This window comes from Cordyceps militaris, assembly GCF_000225605.1.
Source record: "Cordyceps militaris CM01 unplaced genomic scaffold CCM_S00003, whole genome shotgun sequence".
NCBI classification, from domain to species: domain Eukaryota; kingdom Fungi; phylum Ascomycota; class Sordariomycetes; order Hypocreales; family Cordycipitaceae; genus Cordyceps; species Cordyceps militaris.
Window position 1 is genome coordinate 1,258,830 of NW_006271971.1, and position 18,668 is coordinate 1,277,497.

At 55.5% G+C, this 18,668-nt stretch overlaps 6 protein-coding genes across 6 annotated transcripts; 4 read left to right on the plus strand and 2 right to left on the minus strand.

The window, feature by feature from the left end:
- Positions 1 to 1,648: 1,648 nt before the first annotated feature.
- CCM_04007 (uncharacterized protein) lies at positions 1,649 to 2,152 on the plus strand (the record flags this gene model as incomplete). The annotated part of the gene is made up of 2 exons (XM_006669155.1): positions 1,649 to 1,856; positions 1,926 to 2,152. 2 exons carry the CDS (start codon positions 1,649 to 1,651, stop codon positions 2,150 to 2,152), a joined length of 435 nt encoding a protein of 144 aa, XP_006669218.1.
- Positions 2,153 to 6,332: 4,180 nt separating this feature from the next.
- CCM_04008 (SIR2 family histone deacetylase, putative) lies at positions 6,333 to 7,350 on the plus strand (the record flags this gene model as incomplete). The annotated part of the gene is made up of 3 exons (XM_006669156.1): positions 6,333 to 6,651; positions 6,713 to 7,056; positions 7,111 to 7,350. 3 exons carry the CDS (start codon positions 6,333 to 6,335, stop codon positions 7,348 to 7,350), a joined length of 903 nt encoding a protein of 300 aa, XP_006669219.1.
- Positions 7,351 to 7,715: 365 nt separating this feature from the next.
- On the plus strand, positions 7,716 to 10,726 carry CCM_04009 (glycosyl hydrolase, family 92 protein; the record flags this gene model as incomplete). Its single annotated transcript, XM_006669157.1, has 4 exons — positions 7,716 to 7,735; positions 8,297 to 9,325; positions 9,394 to 10,086; positions 10,147 to 10,726. The coding sequence occupies 4 exons, from the start codon at positions 7,716 to 7,718 to the stop codon at positions 10,724 to 10,726; spliced, it is 2,322 nt and encodes a 773-aa protein (XP_006669220.1).
- Positions 10,727 to 11,428: 702 nt separating this feature from the next.
- Positions 11,429 to 15,014, plus strand: CCM_04010 (DUF572 domain-containing protein; the record flags this gene model as incomplete). Its single annotated transcript, XM_006669158.1, has 6 exons — positions 11,429 to 12,035; positions 12,495 to 12,587; positions 12,654 to 12,732; positions 12,797 to 13,128; positions 13,227 to 13,655; positions 13,924 to 15,014. The coding sequence occupies 6 exons, from the start codon at positions 11,429 to 11,431 to the stop codon at positions 15,012 to 15,014; spliced, it is 2,631 nt and encodes an 876-aa protein (XP_006669221.1).
- Positions 15,015 to 15,235: 221 nt separating this feature from the next.
- On the minus strand, positions 15,236 to 16,300 carry CCM_04011 (Nitrilase/cyanide hydratase and apolipoprotein N-acyltransferase; the record flags this gene model as incomplete). Its single annotated transcript, XM_006669159.1, has 2 exons — positions 15,236 to 16,159; positions 16,259 to 16,300. 2 exons carry the CDS (start codon positions 16,298 to 16,300, stop codon positions 15,236 to 15,238), a joined length of 966 nt encoding a protein of 321 aa, XP_006669222.1.
- Positions 16,301 to 16,909: 609 nt separating this feature from the next.
- Positions 16,910 to 18,515, minus strand: CCM_04012 (nuclear membrane fusion protein Kar5, putative; the record flags this gene model as incomplete). Its single annotated transcript, XM_006669160.1, has 6 exons — positions 16,910 to 17,043; positions 17,095 to 17,365; positions 17,413 to 17,469; positions 17,521 to 17,721; positions 17,789 to 18,006; positions 18,053 to 18,515. 6 exons carry the CDS (start codon positions 18,513 to 18,515, stop codon positions 16,910 to 16,912), a joined length of 1,344 nt encoding a protein of 447 aa, XP_006669223.1.
- Positions 18,516 to 18,668: the final 153 nt, after the last annotated feature.

Consider the following 18,668-nt stretch of genomic DNA (forward strand, 5'->3'; position numbering starts at 1 on the left):
CTGTTAGTATTGCTGTCACCTGTGACCGTCACAGGAATGCCCAGCAGTTTTCACCTGTAACATTTTTCTCATCCCCCAAAAAGTGAAAGAAAAAAACAAAAAAAAACACAAATGACCAGATGATAGGCATAAAAGAAAAAATATCCATCATCACGTTAGCTTGTTCCTTTGTTGTATCGTTTCGGGGGGATTCCGCTTCGGCCAAGTCGCATGAACATCCCCGTGACAACGCGCGACCGCCGGTATCACCCTGGTCGAGTATTTTTTCCTTCTCACCTAGGTACCTCGCTAGGTACTAGTAACGTGCCGGTTGGTGCCGTGCGGCCGCCAGCAACGTCAATCTAGTTGGATAGCGCTAACACAAAGAAATAAAAATGGTCGGCCAGCCACAGTGCCACAAGAGCCCAGCCCGCCGTGGCAACAAAATGTCAGCAGATTGTCCTCGCACGACAGGTTTGCCCTTCTACTGCAGGTACTGTCATACAGCGTGAAGCGGTGGGCAGAAAGGCTGTTAAATGGGCATATGAATAAATGATCATCCCCAACGAAACTGTTCAATTACATTGCAAAATGGCGGTTGACGATCCGGCGGCTACCCACATCAGCTGTGCAATCAAAAGAGTATGTACTAGAGACAGCTGACAGCCACAGACACTTGAAACAGTGAGTTACTGAGGGTACAGGACACACTGATTGGGTGGCAAAGACAAGCACACGGCCGAGTCTCACTATCACGTCGTCCACTGTAACAGGCGAGCCTCGAGGCCGTGCTCCCCATCGTCGTGCTAACATCCCAGCCTCGCACCCAGATACCCAGATGTATCATGGTTGCTCGCGTATCGAGCGAGGCTAAAAAAAGACAGTATCCTCCAGGGCGCAGCCAAGACTATTCTGACTAGGATAGAAAACTTGACAGCCTTCTGCGTCATTCTGGTCTACATGTCAGTTCGTATTACCTACGAATTAGGTACGCTATGCTTTTTCCGGTTGCTTTTTTTTTGGGGGGGGGTCAGCGGGTGGGCCTGTGGCTGTGCTCAACACCAACAGACCATTTCTTCCACCAAAACGACGAAAACTAGTTGAAAAATGGAAAAAAGCTGCCAGTCATTCGCAAGCTGACAGCTACCTAGGTAGTTAGGGGACCTCTTTGTCTGGCGCTAGACGTCACTCCCGTCAATCGCGTGTCTATTTTTATCCATCCACCGTCTGAACACTGCCCACGATGACGATGTTGCTGACCTTCTTTATGCCTCTTCAACGATGAGTTGGCTCTGTTAGCCTGCCTGCTATTGAAAAACTATTTTTGGTCTACCCTGCTTTATCTTGTGTCCCTCATTCTTGGCGGCCCGTAGTCTGAGGGAATGTGCGAGAATTCCAGCGCCAATGAGGCGTTTGCTCGACGATAGGCCAAAAGCCGGCCGCCCCGGTTCACCCGGCATTCCGGCATGGCCCCTTGCGCGCCACCACGGCAAGCCCAATGCCGCTCTCGCTCGGCTCTGAGCGCCGCGCTCCAGCATCTGTTAAAATGACGAGCGAGCCGGTTTCCCGCGCCGTTTTCTTCTCTCTCTTTCTTCGTCCACGCCGCCATTCAAGTTTCCAACTCAGCGGTGGCTGATGGGGCTATTACACGGCGCGCCGAAACTCAAATATGACTTGCGCGTCTTTTTCTGAGATGGCGCTGACAGAAGTTCAAGAGTACCGAAAGATTTCCTTTTTATCTTCCTCTGGACAGTCGGGAGTGACCAGCCTCTTCGTCAACAATTCGACATTGACATCCGTACTAACCCACATTCAACTTGCTGAGTCCAACACCAGGGCCAAGACGCCATCTCCAACGACTGTCGTCCTAGTCCCTCGTTCGCATACTGTTTCACTGTGGACAATCCCACGCCGCTGCAATAGTCGTCTCTGAGTATACTTTGAAGGTCTGTCTGGTGACTTTGAAGCTCGAAAATCTTCCAGTTTCCACTCAACCCGTCCTCCGCTTTTTCAGCTGAAAGCCCGAACCTTCATTCCAGTCACGCCACAACGTCGCCTATTGTTCCCAGGCGCGGTGTCTTGTTTGAGGCTAATGTGCCTCCCTAGTGAGACACGATCTCGTTCTGTTTCGCTTCTCGACGCATCAAGTTCGCAGACCCTAGCCACCGTGTGAGCCGTCGTTCGTTAACTACTTGTTAAGCCTTGAGCTTAGTTATAAGGTGCTCTTGGGGACAAATCCTGGGGGTACAATTTCCCCGCATCAACAAAACCAGAAGTATTGATACTAATTGCTTGCTTCTGTAATAAATACCGCCCGATTTTGGTAGTGGGTACTTACCTAGGGAACGAGGAGATGTTTACTGAACTTCCAACGACATTATACTCCGGCATCCGTCGGCTATCATATCATCCCCCATTTTCTAGACAAAAATCGGGATATACATACAAGCAAGGTTCTTGTATCGTCGAGGTGGCATTGCGTACAAATTCCATGAGATCATTGTTTCTGTACGCGCGATGTCTCGTAGAGCCATGCCGTAACTCATCCGACCTGTGTATGCGATTGTCTCCAAGATGCACAACTAGAAATAGTCCTTATTGTACGCTCAACGGAGAGGACTCGACTCGTACGCCTAGTATAAGATATTCCATCCCGGACCCTGACGCCGTATGTACCCTGAAGCTTGTTGCTTGTCCCTGCCCATGCCAAGGTATACATCCTCAGCGGGGACGGTTGGATCTCCAGATGGATTTCCCCCTTGTCGATGGACCTTGGCGCTGGACCGATTATTACTTGTAATATACACGAATGGGTCGCAAACCCCTGTCTTCAAAGGCAACTCAGTCGGCTGTGCTTTCCGTGCTGTTTTTATTTTTTCTTCTCAATTGGTGGCTTGTTCGAAGGTAACTAACTATTGCATATCACGACTTTCGACTTGGGTTTGCAGGTTGCCATTCATGTACTGCCAAGCCACGAATGGGGGCTGGGTGCGAACTCTATAACACCCTCGTCCAGTTAATACTGGTAGGCGGCCAGGTTCGTTTTATCGGCCCTTTATTATTACAACTTCCCGTTGGCCTTGTTGAGTAGCCACGTGGCCTCGTACTCCACGGCTTGCTCCGGGACTGTTACCTCGAAGGCATGGACGCAGCATTACTATCCATCCGTACATGGTGGGATGAGCGTCATGGCGTTGGCCGGGGCGGAAAGCATTGTCTGGGGTTTCGCGCCCCCGCTGTGAGCGAAGCATGCATTATCCGCCATCCAGCTGTATAAATCTGGTATGGCTCTATTGTTAGCACCTTCTCCATACTACATACAAGTAATGATACGAACACTCTAGATGCGGACCTCGGCTGGCGCGGCGCGCCTTAGGGCTCGTCTGATTGGGATCTGGCACCTAACGCTGCCGCGTCCAAGATCGCAATAGGGCTAAACAGACCCGTTTCTCGTATTTGAACCCTTATTAGCGAACCAGAGGGTTAGTTACATATTGCTGGCAACATCAACGCAGCCCACCGACCAAGCCCTAGCGTTAACGTTCGTATCAAAGGGACAAGGGTATCTGGGTCGCTACCAGAGGCCGAATGCCCGTGACCCGATAATAACTTGCAAGTGTATTCCAGGGATAGCTTTTAGCACGAACCGGGGCCGTTTGACGAGGCTGTGTCCAATTGCGGCGTGACTAGAGACACGCCGGGTACCTAGCGAAGTTGAATTATAGCAGTATTCATCCTTGAAACACGACAATTGGGTGTGCAGCACAGTGGCAAATTTACGGCTTGCAAGTAATCGCTCGGCGTGTCAAGTAGGTGTGAGTGCTTGCCGACTTGTTCGGTGACAGTGGCTAGGTTGATTGGACAGATGGCTGGGTGATGTAGATGCAGGCGACTTGCAGCTGAAGGCACGGGTTTATTAGCGAGCGGGCACCTGTTGAAGACTCGGCCACTTGGTGATCGGGGTAGATCATTCCCTGCTGGTTTATTTGATTTTTCCGAAAACACCAGCGGTGGTCTGCATAAAAAGACAAGCACCCCGGTCAGCATGACATGCGGCAGACCCTGGCGTGCATACGGGCAAGTTGCACGCTGGTTCGGCCGCTAACATGACGACGGCAGCATCAACCGCTTTCAGAGGCGGTCCGACGGCACTGGGGACTGGCCGGTGTTGAATCGGACGCGGTTGAGGCTACTGCATTGCGAGCTCGAACGGAGAGGAATTACTGGATGGGTGCGATCAGTGAGATGGCTCGAGAATCGGCGGACGGGAGACTGGGAGGAAGGACTGGGGAAGGGACCGGGGGAGACATGATGGACAGCGGAGGCGATGGGCGATGCTGATGACTGATGACTCTGATGGAGATGCAGAAGGCAAGCTTGCGGGGCTGGCTAAACGTGATGCAATTAGACTTGACTGACCCTTGCCTGCGCGGCAGGGGGGTTTCTAGACAGGTGTCTTTTTGCCCGCTTGATATGTTGTCGACATATTCTTGGCAGATCCTGGATGAGTCCTTGACATGTCAGAAAATCGCAACCTTGTTACTTCTGGTTTGGCTACCAATATATTCGTCTAGAGTGTAAATGACAGCTGACCGTGAAGTTGATTGCCGGTCAGAATCGTCTCCCAAATGCGCGAGCGTTCTCGGGGCAGTTAGCGGCGGCGGGCGCTGCGGCCAGCCGAGGAGGCGCGCTGGTGGCGGAGCCTGTGTCGGACAGCCAGCACCTGTGCAAACTCGGTAAAAAGGATGAAGAATTAGTACCTACCTCCATAGTTAGTAGGTTAAGAAATGAATTAAGAATTTCTCCCCAAGGCTGGCGAAGCGGGGCCGTGGATGGAAGGGCGACAAACCGGACTCTCAAACTCGCAACAGCCAAAACTGTACAATCCCATCCACGTCCGCTTTGGCCGTCAAGTTTATTTTTCATGTAGGTATACACCCTCTTCTTGTTGATTTTAGTCCAACGCCCCTCGATTTGCGTATTTCTTTTTCTGCTCATCTCCTGTGGCTACCTACTGCTACTGTGCTGGTAGTGCCAGCTTTGTGGTGGTGGCACCTCCACCACCACCACCACCACCACCACCAAACTGCGGTCGAGACCCTCCCTGCAAACCGCCCCAAGCGAATGGTTCATCCATCTGGTACCTTGGCTCGCCCATTACCAACTCGTTCTTAGTCTCCGAACTCGTCGAACCATCTCTTCTTTGTTCCGCCCGGCGCTATTCTGCGACGCCCAGTCCGCTCCTATTGACCTTGCTTGGCTTTTGCTTGTGCTGACCTGTCCAATCCGGTAGCTCTGCCTAGGTACCAAGTACTAGGTAGTACTTGGCTGCCTGTAGTCATCCGTTTGCCTCGTCCGCTTTGCTTCCCTCTTCCATCATCACCATCATTGGTGTCTCCCCGATTCCATACTTATTGCTATCTTCCTCTCCCATCAATAAACCGCTCGACAGCCTGCCTCTCCTCGGATCGCTCCCGCGGCTCGCCGACTATATCGTGTCGTCCACTCCTCGTCTCGTCTCGCTAGAGCCAGCCCGCGATTTCTCGTATACGAGCTTTAATTAGCGGTCGCCTGTGCCCGTCTCTTTCCAACGACTGTCATCTGCGTCCTGCTTGCCGTTCAATCACCCCGCGCAAGCAATTGCTGGCACACCGCATCGTATCCTACCGCCACTGCACCACTCCGCTTCAACAGGTCCGATCAGCACAAAATATACCTCTCCTGCATCTCCCTGGACCTCATCAAACTAGGTGGTACTGGTACTGCGTCTCACAGCCTGCCCTGCTACAGACCCATCGACTTGCGCATCTCTCCGACATGCTTAAAGCTCCCGCACGTCCTTGATCCGGAAAACAACACTCCTCCCGTCTCTTATCTGCTCCATCGGCCCATTTGCACGGCTCCCTGTCCCCCTCCACCATCCTTGGCCGTCCGTCGCCTCCTCCACTGACTGGCCTGTTTCTGCTTCTGCATCGCCATGCGGCAAGCCGCCGTCGCCTGCCTATCCCACAATCTTCAAGAGGCTTGTCATAATCGCCCGACAGCGCTGCCCGCCTGAACACCGTCCACCGTCCACCACACACTGCGCCATTGCTGCGCCTTCATCCCACCACCAACCGTTATTTCTGTCACATATAATCAATTCTCCGCGCCCTCTTCTTCTCCCCTGCCGCTCGTCCGCCTCTCCGTCCCTCTTTCATCGCCTTTTCCGCGTCGACGCCGCCGCCTCCTTCGAGCCGCCCCTCGGCCTGCCTACTCCGTCACAAACTCACCTCCCCAAGTGCACTCTAAAAGTCTTGCGTCTTCGGCGCGTTACCATATTTTGTCTTGAAAAAGTGACAGATATCCCCACCATGGCACCCCATAACGATGTCGATGCTTTCCACCGTGTGCTTCTGTCCAGCAGACGCATCCTTATACTCTGCGGAGCCGGTCTGTCAGCTTCATCCGGCCTGCCAACCTTTCGCGGCGCCGGTGGGTACTGGCGCCATCACGATGCGACTCGTCTAGCCACGATGCAGGCGTTCAGAACTGATCCCGGCCTAGTTTGGCTGTTTTACGGGTATCGTCGCCACACGTCGCTCCAAGCTCAGCCAAACGCCGGTCATCGAGCCTTGGCCGCCCTTGCCAAGGCAAACCCAGATGTTCTGTGCCTCAGTCAGAACGTTGATAGTATGTCGATCCCCCCCAAGGGGCTATGTATCATAGTATACAATAAGACTAACCGTTTTAGATCTCTCGCAGCGCGCCGGCTACCCGCTCCACCAACTACACACTCTGCATGGATCTCTCTTCAACATTAAATGCAGCAACGAGACGTGTGACTGGATGCAACTAGGCAACTACGATGACCCCTTCTGCGAAGCGTTGATTGAGGCTTCCAGAGATGCACCACCAGGACAGCCCCTGGCGCTTCTGGACCCATACCATCGCATCAGGCATGTTCCGGAAGAGGAGCTTCCCAAGTGCCCCCAGTGCAATACTGGACTGCAGCGCCCTGGTGTTGTTTGGTTCAACGAACAGCTTGACGAGCCCATGCTGAATAGTATTGACGACTGGCTAAAAGAGGGCAAAGTTGTAAGCTGGCTACTCGAACTCATATTCTCCCATGAAATGACTAACACTGCCTAGGATCTGATGCTGGTCATCGGCACATCGGCCCAGGTATTCCCTGCAGCAGGCTACATCGAGGATGCGCGAGACTGCGGCGCTGTTGTAGCTGTCATTAATCCCGAGGCTGAAAACGAAGAGGAACTTGCAAAGCTAGATCCACAAGACTTTGCCTTTGGACAAGACGCTGCGACGTGTCTTCCGGTGCTCCTTGAACCAATCATCGGCAGAGCACAGGCTGATGGCGAGTTTGTCCGATAGCAGGATTCGGGGGTGGGATCCCTCGATCACGAGTGGCTGGTACTCTCGTTGATGCGTTGCAAGTACGCAGCGCGTCTAATAAAAAGTTGAGCAGTTTAGCAGCCGCTTTAGCAAAGCAGAAACTCGCTCGGAGCGACAGGAATGGCATTTGAAAATTTAGGGCCCGACCACGAGCACATAAGTATACCGGGTATGCAAGACACCACAGTCTCATGGTGTCGAGTGCAGGGACAACAGGGATAGGTATATAGATTGGCGGTGGTGGGTTTGTTTCCGGGCTTTGCAGCTGTACAGTCAAAATCTTGGCTCTCAAATACAAAGACATTTCGGAACTGTATTGTCTGCACCCGCTGTGACTAGCAGCCATGGGCCACCAAAGAATTAGGTACGCAGTCGATTCTTCCACCAAGGGCCCTCTCGGCTGAGCACTACCTAAGCACTCTCGTCTGATCTCAGCGTCGTATCCGCACTATTGCCATGCTAGTGCGTGCCACCCGATCGCGATCTCGGGTCGCTACGGGCTGGCTCTGAAGTAGTAAGGACCAAGTCTTGTACTGTTTCAAAGACGACCCTATTGCCATTTGCCAAAGAGCATCCCCCGCCCCCCAATTTCCTCGGCCTCTACCCCTCACGCAACAGTTCGGCAAGTGCGAGCCCTAATCTTTGAAGCCTGGTTTGCTCCGACCGCATGGTTACATGGTGGCATGCAACCTGATGTATCCCCGCATGATGTCTCTCCGCCCAGGAGTAGTGCTGTCCGCGCCGATCTTCTTGACCGACACGGAAAGTCACTCATGATGGTCTTATTCTTCCTGCTTTCAAGAGAAACTTTCTGGGAGTAACATCGCTTATTGGCTCTTTTCTAGTCTTGTCCTCCTCACCATGCGCTGCTTCCCCCCCTCCTCTCTCTCCTCCTCGTCCTCCTCCCACTGGCCGCGCTGACCAGCCCACCTCACGATCCGCTCGCCCACGTTGACCCCCTGATCGGCTCGCAGGCTGGCGGTAATGTCTTTGCCGGCGCAACGCTGCCCTATGGTCTGGCCAAGGCCGTCGCCGACGTTGACGGCCAAAACACGGGTGGCTTCGGCAGCGATGGCAGCAACGTGACGGGCTTCTCGGCCGCGCACGACAGCGGCACCGGCGGCAACCCGAGCCTCGGCAACTTTCCCCTCTTCCCGCAGCTTTGCCGTGACGACGTCCTCGATGGGTGCCTGTACCGCTTGGACGAGCGCAAGGTGCACTACGTCAACGAGTCGGTCCGGGCGGCGCCGGGGCGCTTTGCTATCGGGCTGGCATCGGGCATCCATGCGGATATGACAGTATCGGAGCACGCGGCACTGTACCGCTTCACGTTTCCGGAAGGCGACGTCCCCGGCGCGCACCCGCACCTTATGCTGGACCTGACGGACTTGTGGAAGAGCCGCCAGAACGCGTCGATTCGCGTTGACGCCGACACGGGACGGATGACGGGCAACGGCACGTTTCTGCCGAGCTTTGGCGCCGGCTCATACGTGATGCACTTTTGCGTCGACTTTTTCGGCGCGCCAGTCCACGACACGGGCGTGTGGGTCAACAGCCGCGCCGGCACCGAGCCCAAGACGCTGTACGTCACGCGCGGTTTCAACCTGTTTTACGTGGAAGCGGGCGGCTGGGTGCGCTTCGCGCCACAAGATGGCGCGAGCCGTACGGTGACGGCGCGCGTGGGCCTCAGCTTCAAGAGCAGCGAGCAGGCCTGTCACAGCGCCGAGACGGAGATTGGGCGGCCGCTGGAAGACTTTGATCGGCTGGTGGGCGAGGCGCAGGACAAGTGGCGGGAGAAGCTGAGCCCGATCCGGATCAAGAGCGGCGGCGCGAGCGAGGACTTGCAGAAGAGCTTTTGGAGCGGAGCGTACCGCAACATGATTGCGCCGCAGAACTACACGGGCGAGAACCCGCACTGGGACACGGGGCGGCCTTACTTTGACTCGTTTTACTGGTGAGAACGCTCTACGATCGGCGGCTCCTGCTGCTGCGCTCAAGAGACGACAGCTAACTGGATGGCAGCATATGGGATGCGTTCCGCGTGCAGCACCCGTTCCTGACGGTGGTGGACCCGGCCGCGCAGGCGCAGATGGTGCAGACGCTGCTCGACATGTACCAGCACGACGGCTGGCTGCCCGACTGCCACATGTCGCTGTGTCGTGGCTGGACGCAGGGCGGCTCCAACGCCGATGTCGTCCTCGCCGACGCCTTCCACAAGAATCTGTCATCGTCGTCGGGCGGCACAATCGACTGGGACCTGGCCCTGCGCGCCGTGCTCGCCGACGCCGAGGACGAGCCGCTCGAGTGGTCGGTCCACGGCCGCGGCGGCCTGCGCAGCTGGAAGGCGCTCGGCTACATCCCATACCTCGACTACGACCCGTACGGCTTCGGCACCAACTCGCGCAGCGTCTCGCGCACGCTCGAGTACGCGTACGACGACTACTGCGTGGCCACGCTGGCGGGCGGCCTCGGCAGGCGTGATCTCGAGGACAAGTACCTGCGGCGCAGCACGAACTGGGTGCGCCTGTGGAAGGCGGACCAGCGGTCGTCGATCAATGGCTCGGACACGGGCTTTGCGGGCTTCTTCCAGCCGAGGTATGCCAACGGCACGTGGGGATATCAGGACCCGATTGCCTGTTCGGCGCTCGCGGGCTTTTGCTCGCTGACGACGAACCCGAGCGAGACGTTTGAGGCCAGCATCTGGCAGTATCTCTTGTACGTGGGCGTTTTGTAATGGCTGCTGGATAGAAGGAATGCTAACAGGAAGAATATCAGTTACGTCCCGCACTCGGCTGCGGCCCTCATTGACCTTGTCGGCGGCGACGACACCTTCATCCATCGCCTCGACTACTTCCACACGGTCGGGCTGGCCGACATTTCCAACGAGCCCGTCTTCCTGACCGTCTTCATGTACCACTACGCCGGACGCCCCGCGCTGTCCGCGCGCCGCCTGCACACCTACATCCCCTCGTCCTTTAACGCCACCCCCGGCGGCCTGCCCGGCAACGACGACTCGGGCGCCATGGGCTCGTTTCTGTTCTTTTCCGTGCTCGGGTTCTTTCCCGTCGCCGGGCAAAACGTGTACCTGATTACGCCGCCGTTTTTCCAAGAGATTAGTATTACGAGCCCGCAGACGGGCAAGACGGCGACGGTGCGCATCCGCAATTTTGATCCAGCGTATACGAACCTGTACGTGCAGCGCGTGACGGTCAATGGGAAGCTGTGGACAAGGTCGTGGATTGGCCATGAGCTCTTTACAGAGGGCTGGACGCTGGAGATGGAGCTGGGTGAGGAGGAGTCGGACTGGGGGTCCAGGATGGAAGACCGCCCGCCGAGCTTTGCATTTCAAATGTAGAGATGTAAGTGGATTATCTAGACTGATTGCTTGTTATTAATGAATGGGTATTGGTGTTTTTCTCGACATGGCTAGTTTTTGGTTCTACCGGCCCGGCGACGCCAAAGCTTGGGAGAGCCACCGGCGGCAGACACACTGACTACGTCGTTTCGCATTGATGCATGGAAGCTGCACTAGCAGGTGGAGCAGATTCATCACTTACTACGTTTAAAGTTTGTTGCTGCCTGGTGTACCTTTTCTATCCGACGTTTCCAATGTCGGCGCGTGCGTTGCCGCTCGTGTACAGGTTGCTGTGTCGCCGAAACGCCAGTGTATCGTTGAGCAGTGTCGGGCGCGTCACTCTGTTTTATTTATTTTTACCCCGGGGAGCTCTCTCACTCAGCGGCACCTTGGGGTAATTCTCTCATAATTCTTCGGGTATTTTCATACCGCCGGTTGTGGTTCTGAGTGAAACACGGGTGGGCGGCTGGCGGGGGATGTGTTGGAACACGTTATTTTTAGGCAACGACGTGATGCGAGATGGAAATACAAAGTCAACGTCCTGTTTTTTTCCTATTTGGGGCTATGGATGCCTAGATGGTTCTTGTGTGCCAGTTCCGTGTAGAAGAGACGTTCAGAAGAGCTTCTATAAGAAGCAAAAGGCCGACGAAGGATGATGAGTGGGCAGATGCTCATGCGATTACGAGCAACACTCTTGCAACCATGACAACGCCAGTCCACGAGTACGATAACATTGATATCGACGACATCCAATTCAGCAGTCGCTCGGGTTCTGATTGCCCATCCATAGATATTAGCGGTGTTATACCAGCCAATTTTGCCGAAGTTCCGTCACCACCGAAGCTGCCCCAGGCCACACCGGATGATGCGCCGCCGGCGCAAGTTGGGAACACGCAGTTGACTACGACTGGATATGACCATGATGGCCAGAAAGCGCAGACTGCGGTGGAAACCGACTATGAGTCTGACCTTGCGTTCCTGCAACCGCTGGTTCAGGCGGTACACGGCTGTACCCAACCAGGACACACTGAACCTGGGCACTACGGTGACGGCCAGCAAGTTCAGTCTGTTGTTCAAACCAATTTTGAGCCCCAGCAAGTGCAGAACGCGGTGGCATACTACAATGCCCATCGGTCGGCGCCGCATGCGACTGGAGCCAACACGCAGCAGTTTGGGGCTGGATATGGCTACATTCAACAAGCGCAACCTGCGCCGGTACACGACCAAGACGGCCAGCAGGTGCAGCCTGCTTCGCGGAAACGAAGACGTGGCTCAAATGACCTGATCCAGCCAGATCCGCCTGCGGATAGTCAGCCCTCCTCCTCGCATGCGCCTAGGTTTATTGGAAGCCTGTCCACGTCTTGGATGAGACGGAGACCAGCTCCGCGCCGGCCTGCCAATTCGCTCAACCCGGTCGAGCCACTCTACCGGAACAACCTGGGCGACCCGGGCCCCTCAACAACCGCGTCGCAGCCCACGCCAGGGGCGGCATATCCAGCAAATCCTCCGTATCCCCCGCTCGGTCCTGATTTCGGCTCGACATCGCTCCCGCCCTGGCACAATGGTTCCCAAGACGCGCAACGCCCCCTCATTCACCAATCTCAGAATGCAGCTCAATATCCACAACCCGCCGGGCTACCCGGGCACGACCCTAGCTTTCCGGATCACTCCGCTGGGTGGCATTTAGAGCGGTCTGCTCTTAGTTCACATTTGCAGAGACAGGTGGATAGAGCCGTTCCGTACGTTCCGCCCCGAATCATTGTCCTAGATCCAGAAAAAGGCAAGAAAAAGTCCGATGAAGGCGATCGTCCCAAGCCCGGTCCGCAGCACGTACCAAAGGGGTTCTGGGGAGACGACCGTGGTCCGCAGCACGTACCAAGGGGGTACTGGGAAACAGGCTTTGAACCGAAATCCCTTCGATATATAGCCAATGGCGCCGTTCTTTGCGCGCGAGACAACCCATCCAACATTTCTGCACTTGCCTCTGCGACGCACTACATTTTAATGTAAGTGTGTTGCTTTTCTGTCTGTGCTTCTTCGTTAAGATAAGGACTGACGCAGCAGACATAGGACTTATCAAAGCGAGCAGAACCGGATTATGAGGCGATTAGGTCTAAAAAATAACCCTAAATTCCCCTTTGACACCTGGGACAATCTCCAGAAGATTGTATCGCAAGTGTTCCTCGGCCATGTACGTGGCTTGTATTACATGGGCGCGTACACGGATCCATACGGCGTGGAGCCGCGCGACTTTGTCATCTTCAAGGACCGCGCAAGGGACTGTCCGGAGCCCCGGGCCATCGAGGTGATTCTGGGCTGGGGGGGCAACGAGGGAACCTCGATCCCGCTTCAGGCGATTTGGCAACCTGCGCGGAAGGACTTTTGCCACGGCGTCAAGGCTTGTAAGTCTATTCATCGGTCTTCGGCTTCATACAGTCTCCGATGGCCCTGATTCTTTCTCTCTCGGTGTCAAAGACAAGTGAAGCTAATCCGACGTTAGTATTGAAAGCTACAGTGATGCCGTGGGAGCTGCAGCTCCAAGTACCGCATGTAGGACCGACAAGAACGGAGAACCCAGCAGGAGAAGAATGTTGGTGGCGTCGGGACCTGCGGGATGGAGAGGGCGGACCTGTGGAGATGTTGGCGACAGATGTGCCCGAATATTCATGGTATTACCGCCGTGTAAGTCATGTCCGTTTTCCAAATTGGTACAGACTCATTCCTTACGTCCGGCCGCTTTCAACTACTGGGTTGCCGGAGGAATACCCGAAAGAAAAACCGCGCAAGGTTGTAAAGAAAGATGACCCGGAAGAACCGAATCAACAAGACAGAGTAAAAAAGCGCAAGGTTGCAAAGAAAGATGAGCCGGAAGAACTAAATCAACAAGACAGAGCAAAAAAGCGCAAGGTTGCAAGGAAAGCTGGTCCAAGTGAACCTGCAAGAAAAAAAAAGCCTACCAGTTAGATAGAAAGAATTACAAGACAGATAGTAAAGCCTCCTCTGAAATGATTTGACTTTGTGTGTTGGTCGTCTATTATAGTTGAAGTCACGTTGCCCCCCACCTTGGCTTGCGAGGACGTCTCAGGAAAACTCTGGCTTCAACAACTCTCTTCTCTCTTTGTTCACTCACCATGACCAACTCGCGCAAAAATCACCCACGATAGCCCGCGACCGCCTACAAAACAGAAACAAACCAGATCGATCCCTCTCACGCTGCCCAAATCCCACCCTCACCATGCAGGGCTTCAACATGGGCCGCTACGTGCCGCCCGAGCACGAGGGCACCAAGACGGGCAACGCGCTGCACAACAAGCACGCGCTCGGCGCGCGCGCCTCCAAGCTGCGCAGCGACGGCGCCCTCGTCGTGCGCTTCGAGATGCCCTACGCCGTGTGGTGCGCGACGTGCCCGCGCCCGACGCTCATCGGGCAGGGCGTGCGCTTCAACGCCGAGAAGCGGCGCGCCGGCCGCTACCACTCCACGCCCGTCTGGAGCTTCCGCATGCGCCACGCCGCGTGCGGCGGCACCCTCGAGATGCGCACCGACCCGCAGAATACCGCCTACGTCGTCGTGTCGGGCGGCACGCGCCGAGACACGGGCGACGCCAACATGGATGAAGAAGACGAAGGCGGCGTCGCCGTGCTGACCGAGGCCCAGCGCCAGGCCCTCCGCAGCAACGCGTTTGCGAGCCTGGAAAAGACCATCAACGACAGGGAGCAGCTGCGCGAGACGGCGCGCCGCATCGACGCCCTCGCCGACGTCGCCGACCGCCAGTGGCACGACCCCTACGCCCGCAACCAGAAGCTGCGGAGCGCCTTTCGCGTCGGCAGGAAGGAGCGCGCTGCCGCCGCCGCCGCCACCGAGGCGCTGCAGGAGAGGATGGGCCTCGGCCTGGATATCCTGCCCGAGACGCGCGAGGACGCGCAGCGCGCGCGGCTGGTCGACTTTGGGCGGGACGAGGAGCACCTGGAGGACGGCGCGCTGGCGCTGGCCAAGCCGCTGTTTGAGACGGTCCCGCCGAAAGAGAGGACAAAGGAGCCGAGACGGACGACGGACGGGAGCAGAGAGTCGCTTGCCACGCAGGTCGCGGGAAACACGAGAGCGGCCAAGGATCCCTTCCTGCTGTCTGGCATGAAACGCGCAGGGCACGGGCAACGTGCTGGGACGGTACTGGGCGCCGTCAAGCGCAAGAGAGACGCGACAACGAGGCAAGAGGTTGCCGACGTGTCAGGACAGAGCAACGCTGGCGCTTCAAAAAGGGCGGCTCTGGTCGAGTACGACTCCGAGTAGCCCCTAATCAATGAGCGAAGGGGATATATTTTACGCATTACACATGGATCGGCGTTTTTTTCTTTTTTCTACATTCACATTTGATACCCCTGTTGCGAAATGCAACGAACCATTTGAACACAGCTCTTATGATACTCTACAATATCACAAAATACAGCGTACCAATGATACTATTCTGATACACAACTCTTATAATACCTCTACCACCTCATCGTCCGCCTCTACAAGTCCTGCAATCTCCAAATGCCACTCACATCCGCATCATACTTCCACCCCCGGCGCTCCATGTCATCCCGCGGCTTGTACGCCTTCTCCGCCAGGTCGAGCACGTCCAAGTCCAGTTCGACCACGCTCATGCCCTCCCTTCCGTGCGCCAGCCTGCCGACCGCGCCGAGCATCGGCATCGCGGCCTGCGAGACGCCCGCGTGCTCCCTGCCCTCCTCGTCATACCCTGGCTGCACCACCACTCCCACCCCGCCGTCCTGCGCCGCCGCTGGCGCGCCGCCGCAATTCACGTAGACGACGGCGCAGCTATTCTCAAACGCGCGCGCCACGCACATGGTGTCGAGGAAGAGCCGCTCCGCCGCGGGGTTGACCGGGTTGACCGCCTCGCCCGCCTCGCGCGCGACCCAGAACGAGGGCACCACGACCAGCCGCGCGCCGTCGGCCGCCAGCGCGCGAAACGCCTCGGGGAAGCTCAGGTCCCAGCAGACGAGCAGGCCTGCGCGGACGCCGAGCGGCGTGTCGAACGCGAGGTGGTGGCGCGGGCCCCCCGCGGCCGGCGCCCGCAGGAGCGGCTTCTCCGGGTGCCACAGGTTGCGCTTGTGGTAGCGGCCGCAGACGCCGCCGTCGGGCCCGAGAAAGTAGGCCACGTTGGCCAGCGACGGCTCGTCGTGCGCGTCCGACGCCTGCGACACGTCCTCGAGGAGCGTCCCCGGCACGAGGCACACCCCCAGCTCCCGCGCGAGCGCCTGGTACCGCCCGAGGAACTCGGCCGCCCGCCGCGCGCACGGCAGCAGCGCCTCCCGCCGCCCGACCCAGCCCTGCAGGTGGTACTCGGGCAGCACGGCAAGCTGCGCGCCCTGTGCCGCCGCCGACCGGACAAAGGCCTCGGCTTTGGCGTAGTTGCCCTCCATGTCGAGGCTCTGCGCGCGACAAATGGCTTGTTAGGAGACGGAATGCAATGGGGGGAAGCAGCGTGGAAGGAGAGAAAAGGCGCATGAAATGGCCACCGGTGGAAATACCTTTGAATAGAGTTGAATCAGCGCAATCTTGAGCTTGGTCATGGTGAAGAGATGATATGGGATGTCGGCTTGTAACGAAGCAACTTCTCATGGTGACAAGCTATTTCTCCACGGTTCGTGGTTGTTGGTGTGTTGTGGGGAGCTGCGATTTGTTAGTAGGCACTATAGCTAGTACATTGCAAATATAACAAAATCGACTGCAAAATGTGAGGCATTTATGTGATTGATGATAATTGTTGCTTGAGAAAGATATATGACACTGTTTAGATATAGGGAATCTGGTATCTACGTAGTTGCCTGGCCTGCTACAAATCATTCACTTTGCGCTCGAGCAAAAATCTCCTACAAGGACGCCAGTGAAAAGAAACTCTCCTAGCCCAACGAACCGAGCCCAACGAAAACTATTATATTGATCGAAATAACTGCAAATCGCCTTTGTCTATAGAGCCACTAGTCATGGATAAAAAGGAACCCAAGCTTGCTCTACTGCGTAATATCCCATTGCAAGCTGAACCAAATCCCAAGGTTGAAAGCAAAATCCCAATGTCGAAAGCATCCTCCCGTGTGTCGTAAAATTGCGTGTCGTAACGTTTCGCCTCTAACCTTCCCATTATGAAAATTCGCCCAAAATGATGTTAAATAAACCGTCCGTTAATCTTCATATTCGTAAATCGTTTGCGTCGTGTCGTTGGATTTGGTCTTGAGAATACTTGGTAGCACAGTGTGAATGAATGGGATCGCCGCGTCATCTTGAGCGGCCGAAATGGTCAAGCCAGCAATCTCGCCTTTTGAGAGTTAGCAGGTTGTACAAGAAAATCCAATAAAAATAGAAGTACCTAATCCCAGGAGCAAGAGGTTCCGCGCAATCGAAGGTGCCAACCTGTAAGAGCCAAGAAAAAGTGATGCGACAGGGCAGATGATGTGTGGCCACCAGGTCCAACTCTTTCTGCTTAAAAGAGAGCTCTGAATTCGACTTGTAGAAAATTCGACGCCCTTCAATACCCCCATGATACCCATTAAAGAAGTGTGTGCGGAATCAAGCTCCTCTCGGTAGTTGCTGTGCGAGCGGAACATTTCGAGCGAAACCTTTTGAAGATGATCGAGGCTCTAACTCGATTAGCTGTTATGCTCCAATAGAACATGTCTATACTGACCTCTTCAAGTATACTTTGCTTTTTTATAACCATGTCAGCTCTAAGCGCAGTTTCTTCCTACTTCAAATCAGCCAGCAGGTCGTTCCGTCGCAGGGTAGTACGCCTTACCAGCTGAGTTTGCAGCCGAACCGAGGAGGAGGAGGCGGTAGCAATTGTTGCCATCATGGTTTCAACTCCCTCAAACACATTTTTTCGAACTGTTTGCAAAGAGTTGCTATGCTCCATGATTATTTGCGCCTGATTTTGGCGAATGGATTCAAGCATGGCCTGGACAATGTTGTGTAACTGTGTAGCGTCTTCAAGTCCGGACTGAACTTCCAATGCCGATTGCTTTTTGTCGTTAGATACAATTCAATTCACTTTCGCAGATACTCACTTTTGAAACGGCCATGACCTTCTCGTTGAGTAAGCGATCTAGACCGTTAATCTGGGACTTGAGCGACTCGGTGCGCGGCAGCAGGGAGTCAGCCGCCTCGGTTGTCCTCTTCATCAACTGCTCGACTCTCTGTAGCTGCTCTTCGACTTGCACTTGCACCTTGTCTGAAAACCTTGCTATAATCTCCGTGATCTTTTTGTGTACATAAATCGTCGAATCTAGTCCAGGTTAGCGGTGCCCAGTCACAAACTCCCGGAAGCGCACCTTTGTCGCTGTCCGACTTTGCAATCTCGCAAAAGCGCACAGCCTTGTGCCTGTAGCTAATCCACGTATTCCACGACGAGTCTGACTGTGCCAACCCTTCCAGACACTTGTCGATCTCGACCGTGGAGACATGTAGACGGGGCGTTTGGGCGATTTCGATTCTTGAGAGAGCCTGTTCGCGAAACTTTGTGCATTCGCTGGGAATCACAAAGTTTCCTCGCTCCAGGTCGCAGAGTGCCAGTCCAGCAGCATAGGAGTCGACAAAGTCCCGCGTCAGTCGCCCGGTGTTGGCAAGCTCGGCCGTTTCGTCTTGGCCGTGAAGCAAGTGGCAGTTGTTGACGAGCAGTCGGGCCGCAATTCGATGGCAGAGAGGCTGCGACTCGAGACTCTCGAGCTCTTTCAATGCTGAAGCATAGAAGTTATCCGAGTTTGTTTGGTGGATGGGCAACGGTATCGCCCCCATCTCGGCCGTGTGCGCAGTGTGCGTTACCCTGTGCGCTGTGAGGTGTCAGTCCATACCTTTGGTCTTGTTTTTGGAGTCTCCATACAGTGTATCGTCTTTTGCGCATTCCAAGAGAAGCCAACTGCAGCTGGTACGAGCTTTAGAAGAAGGACG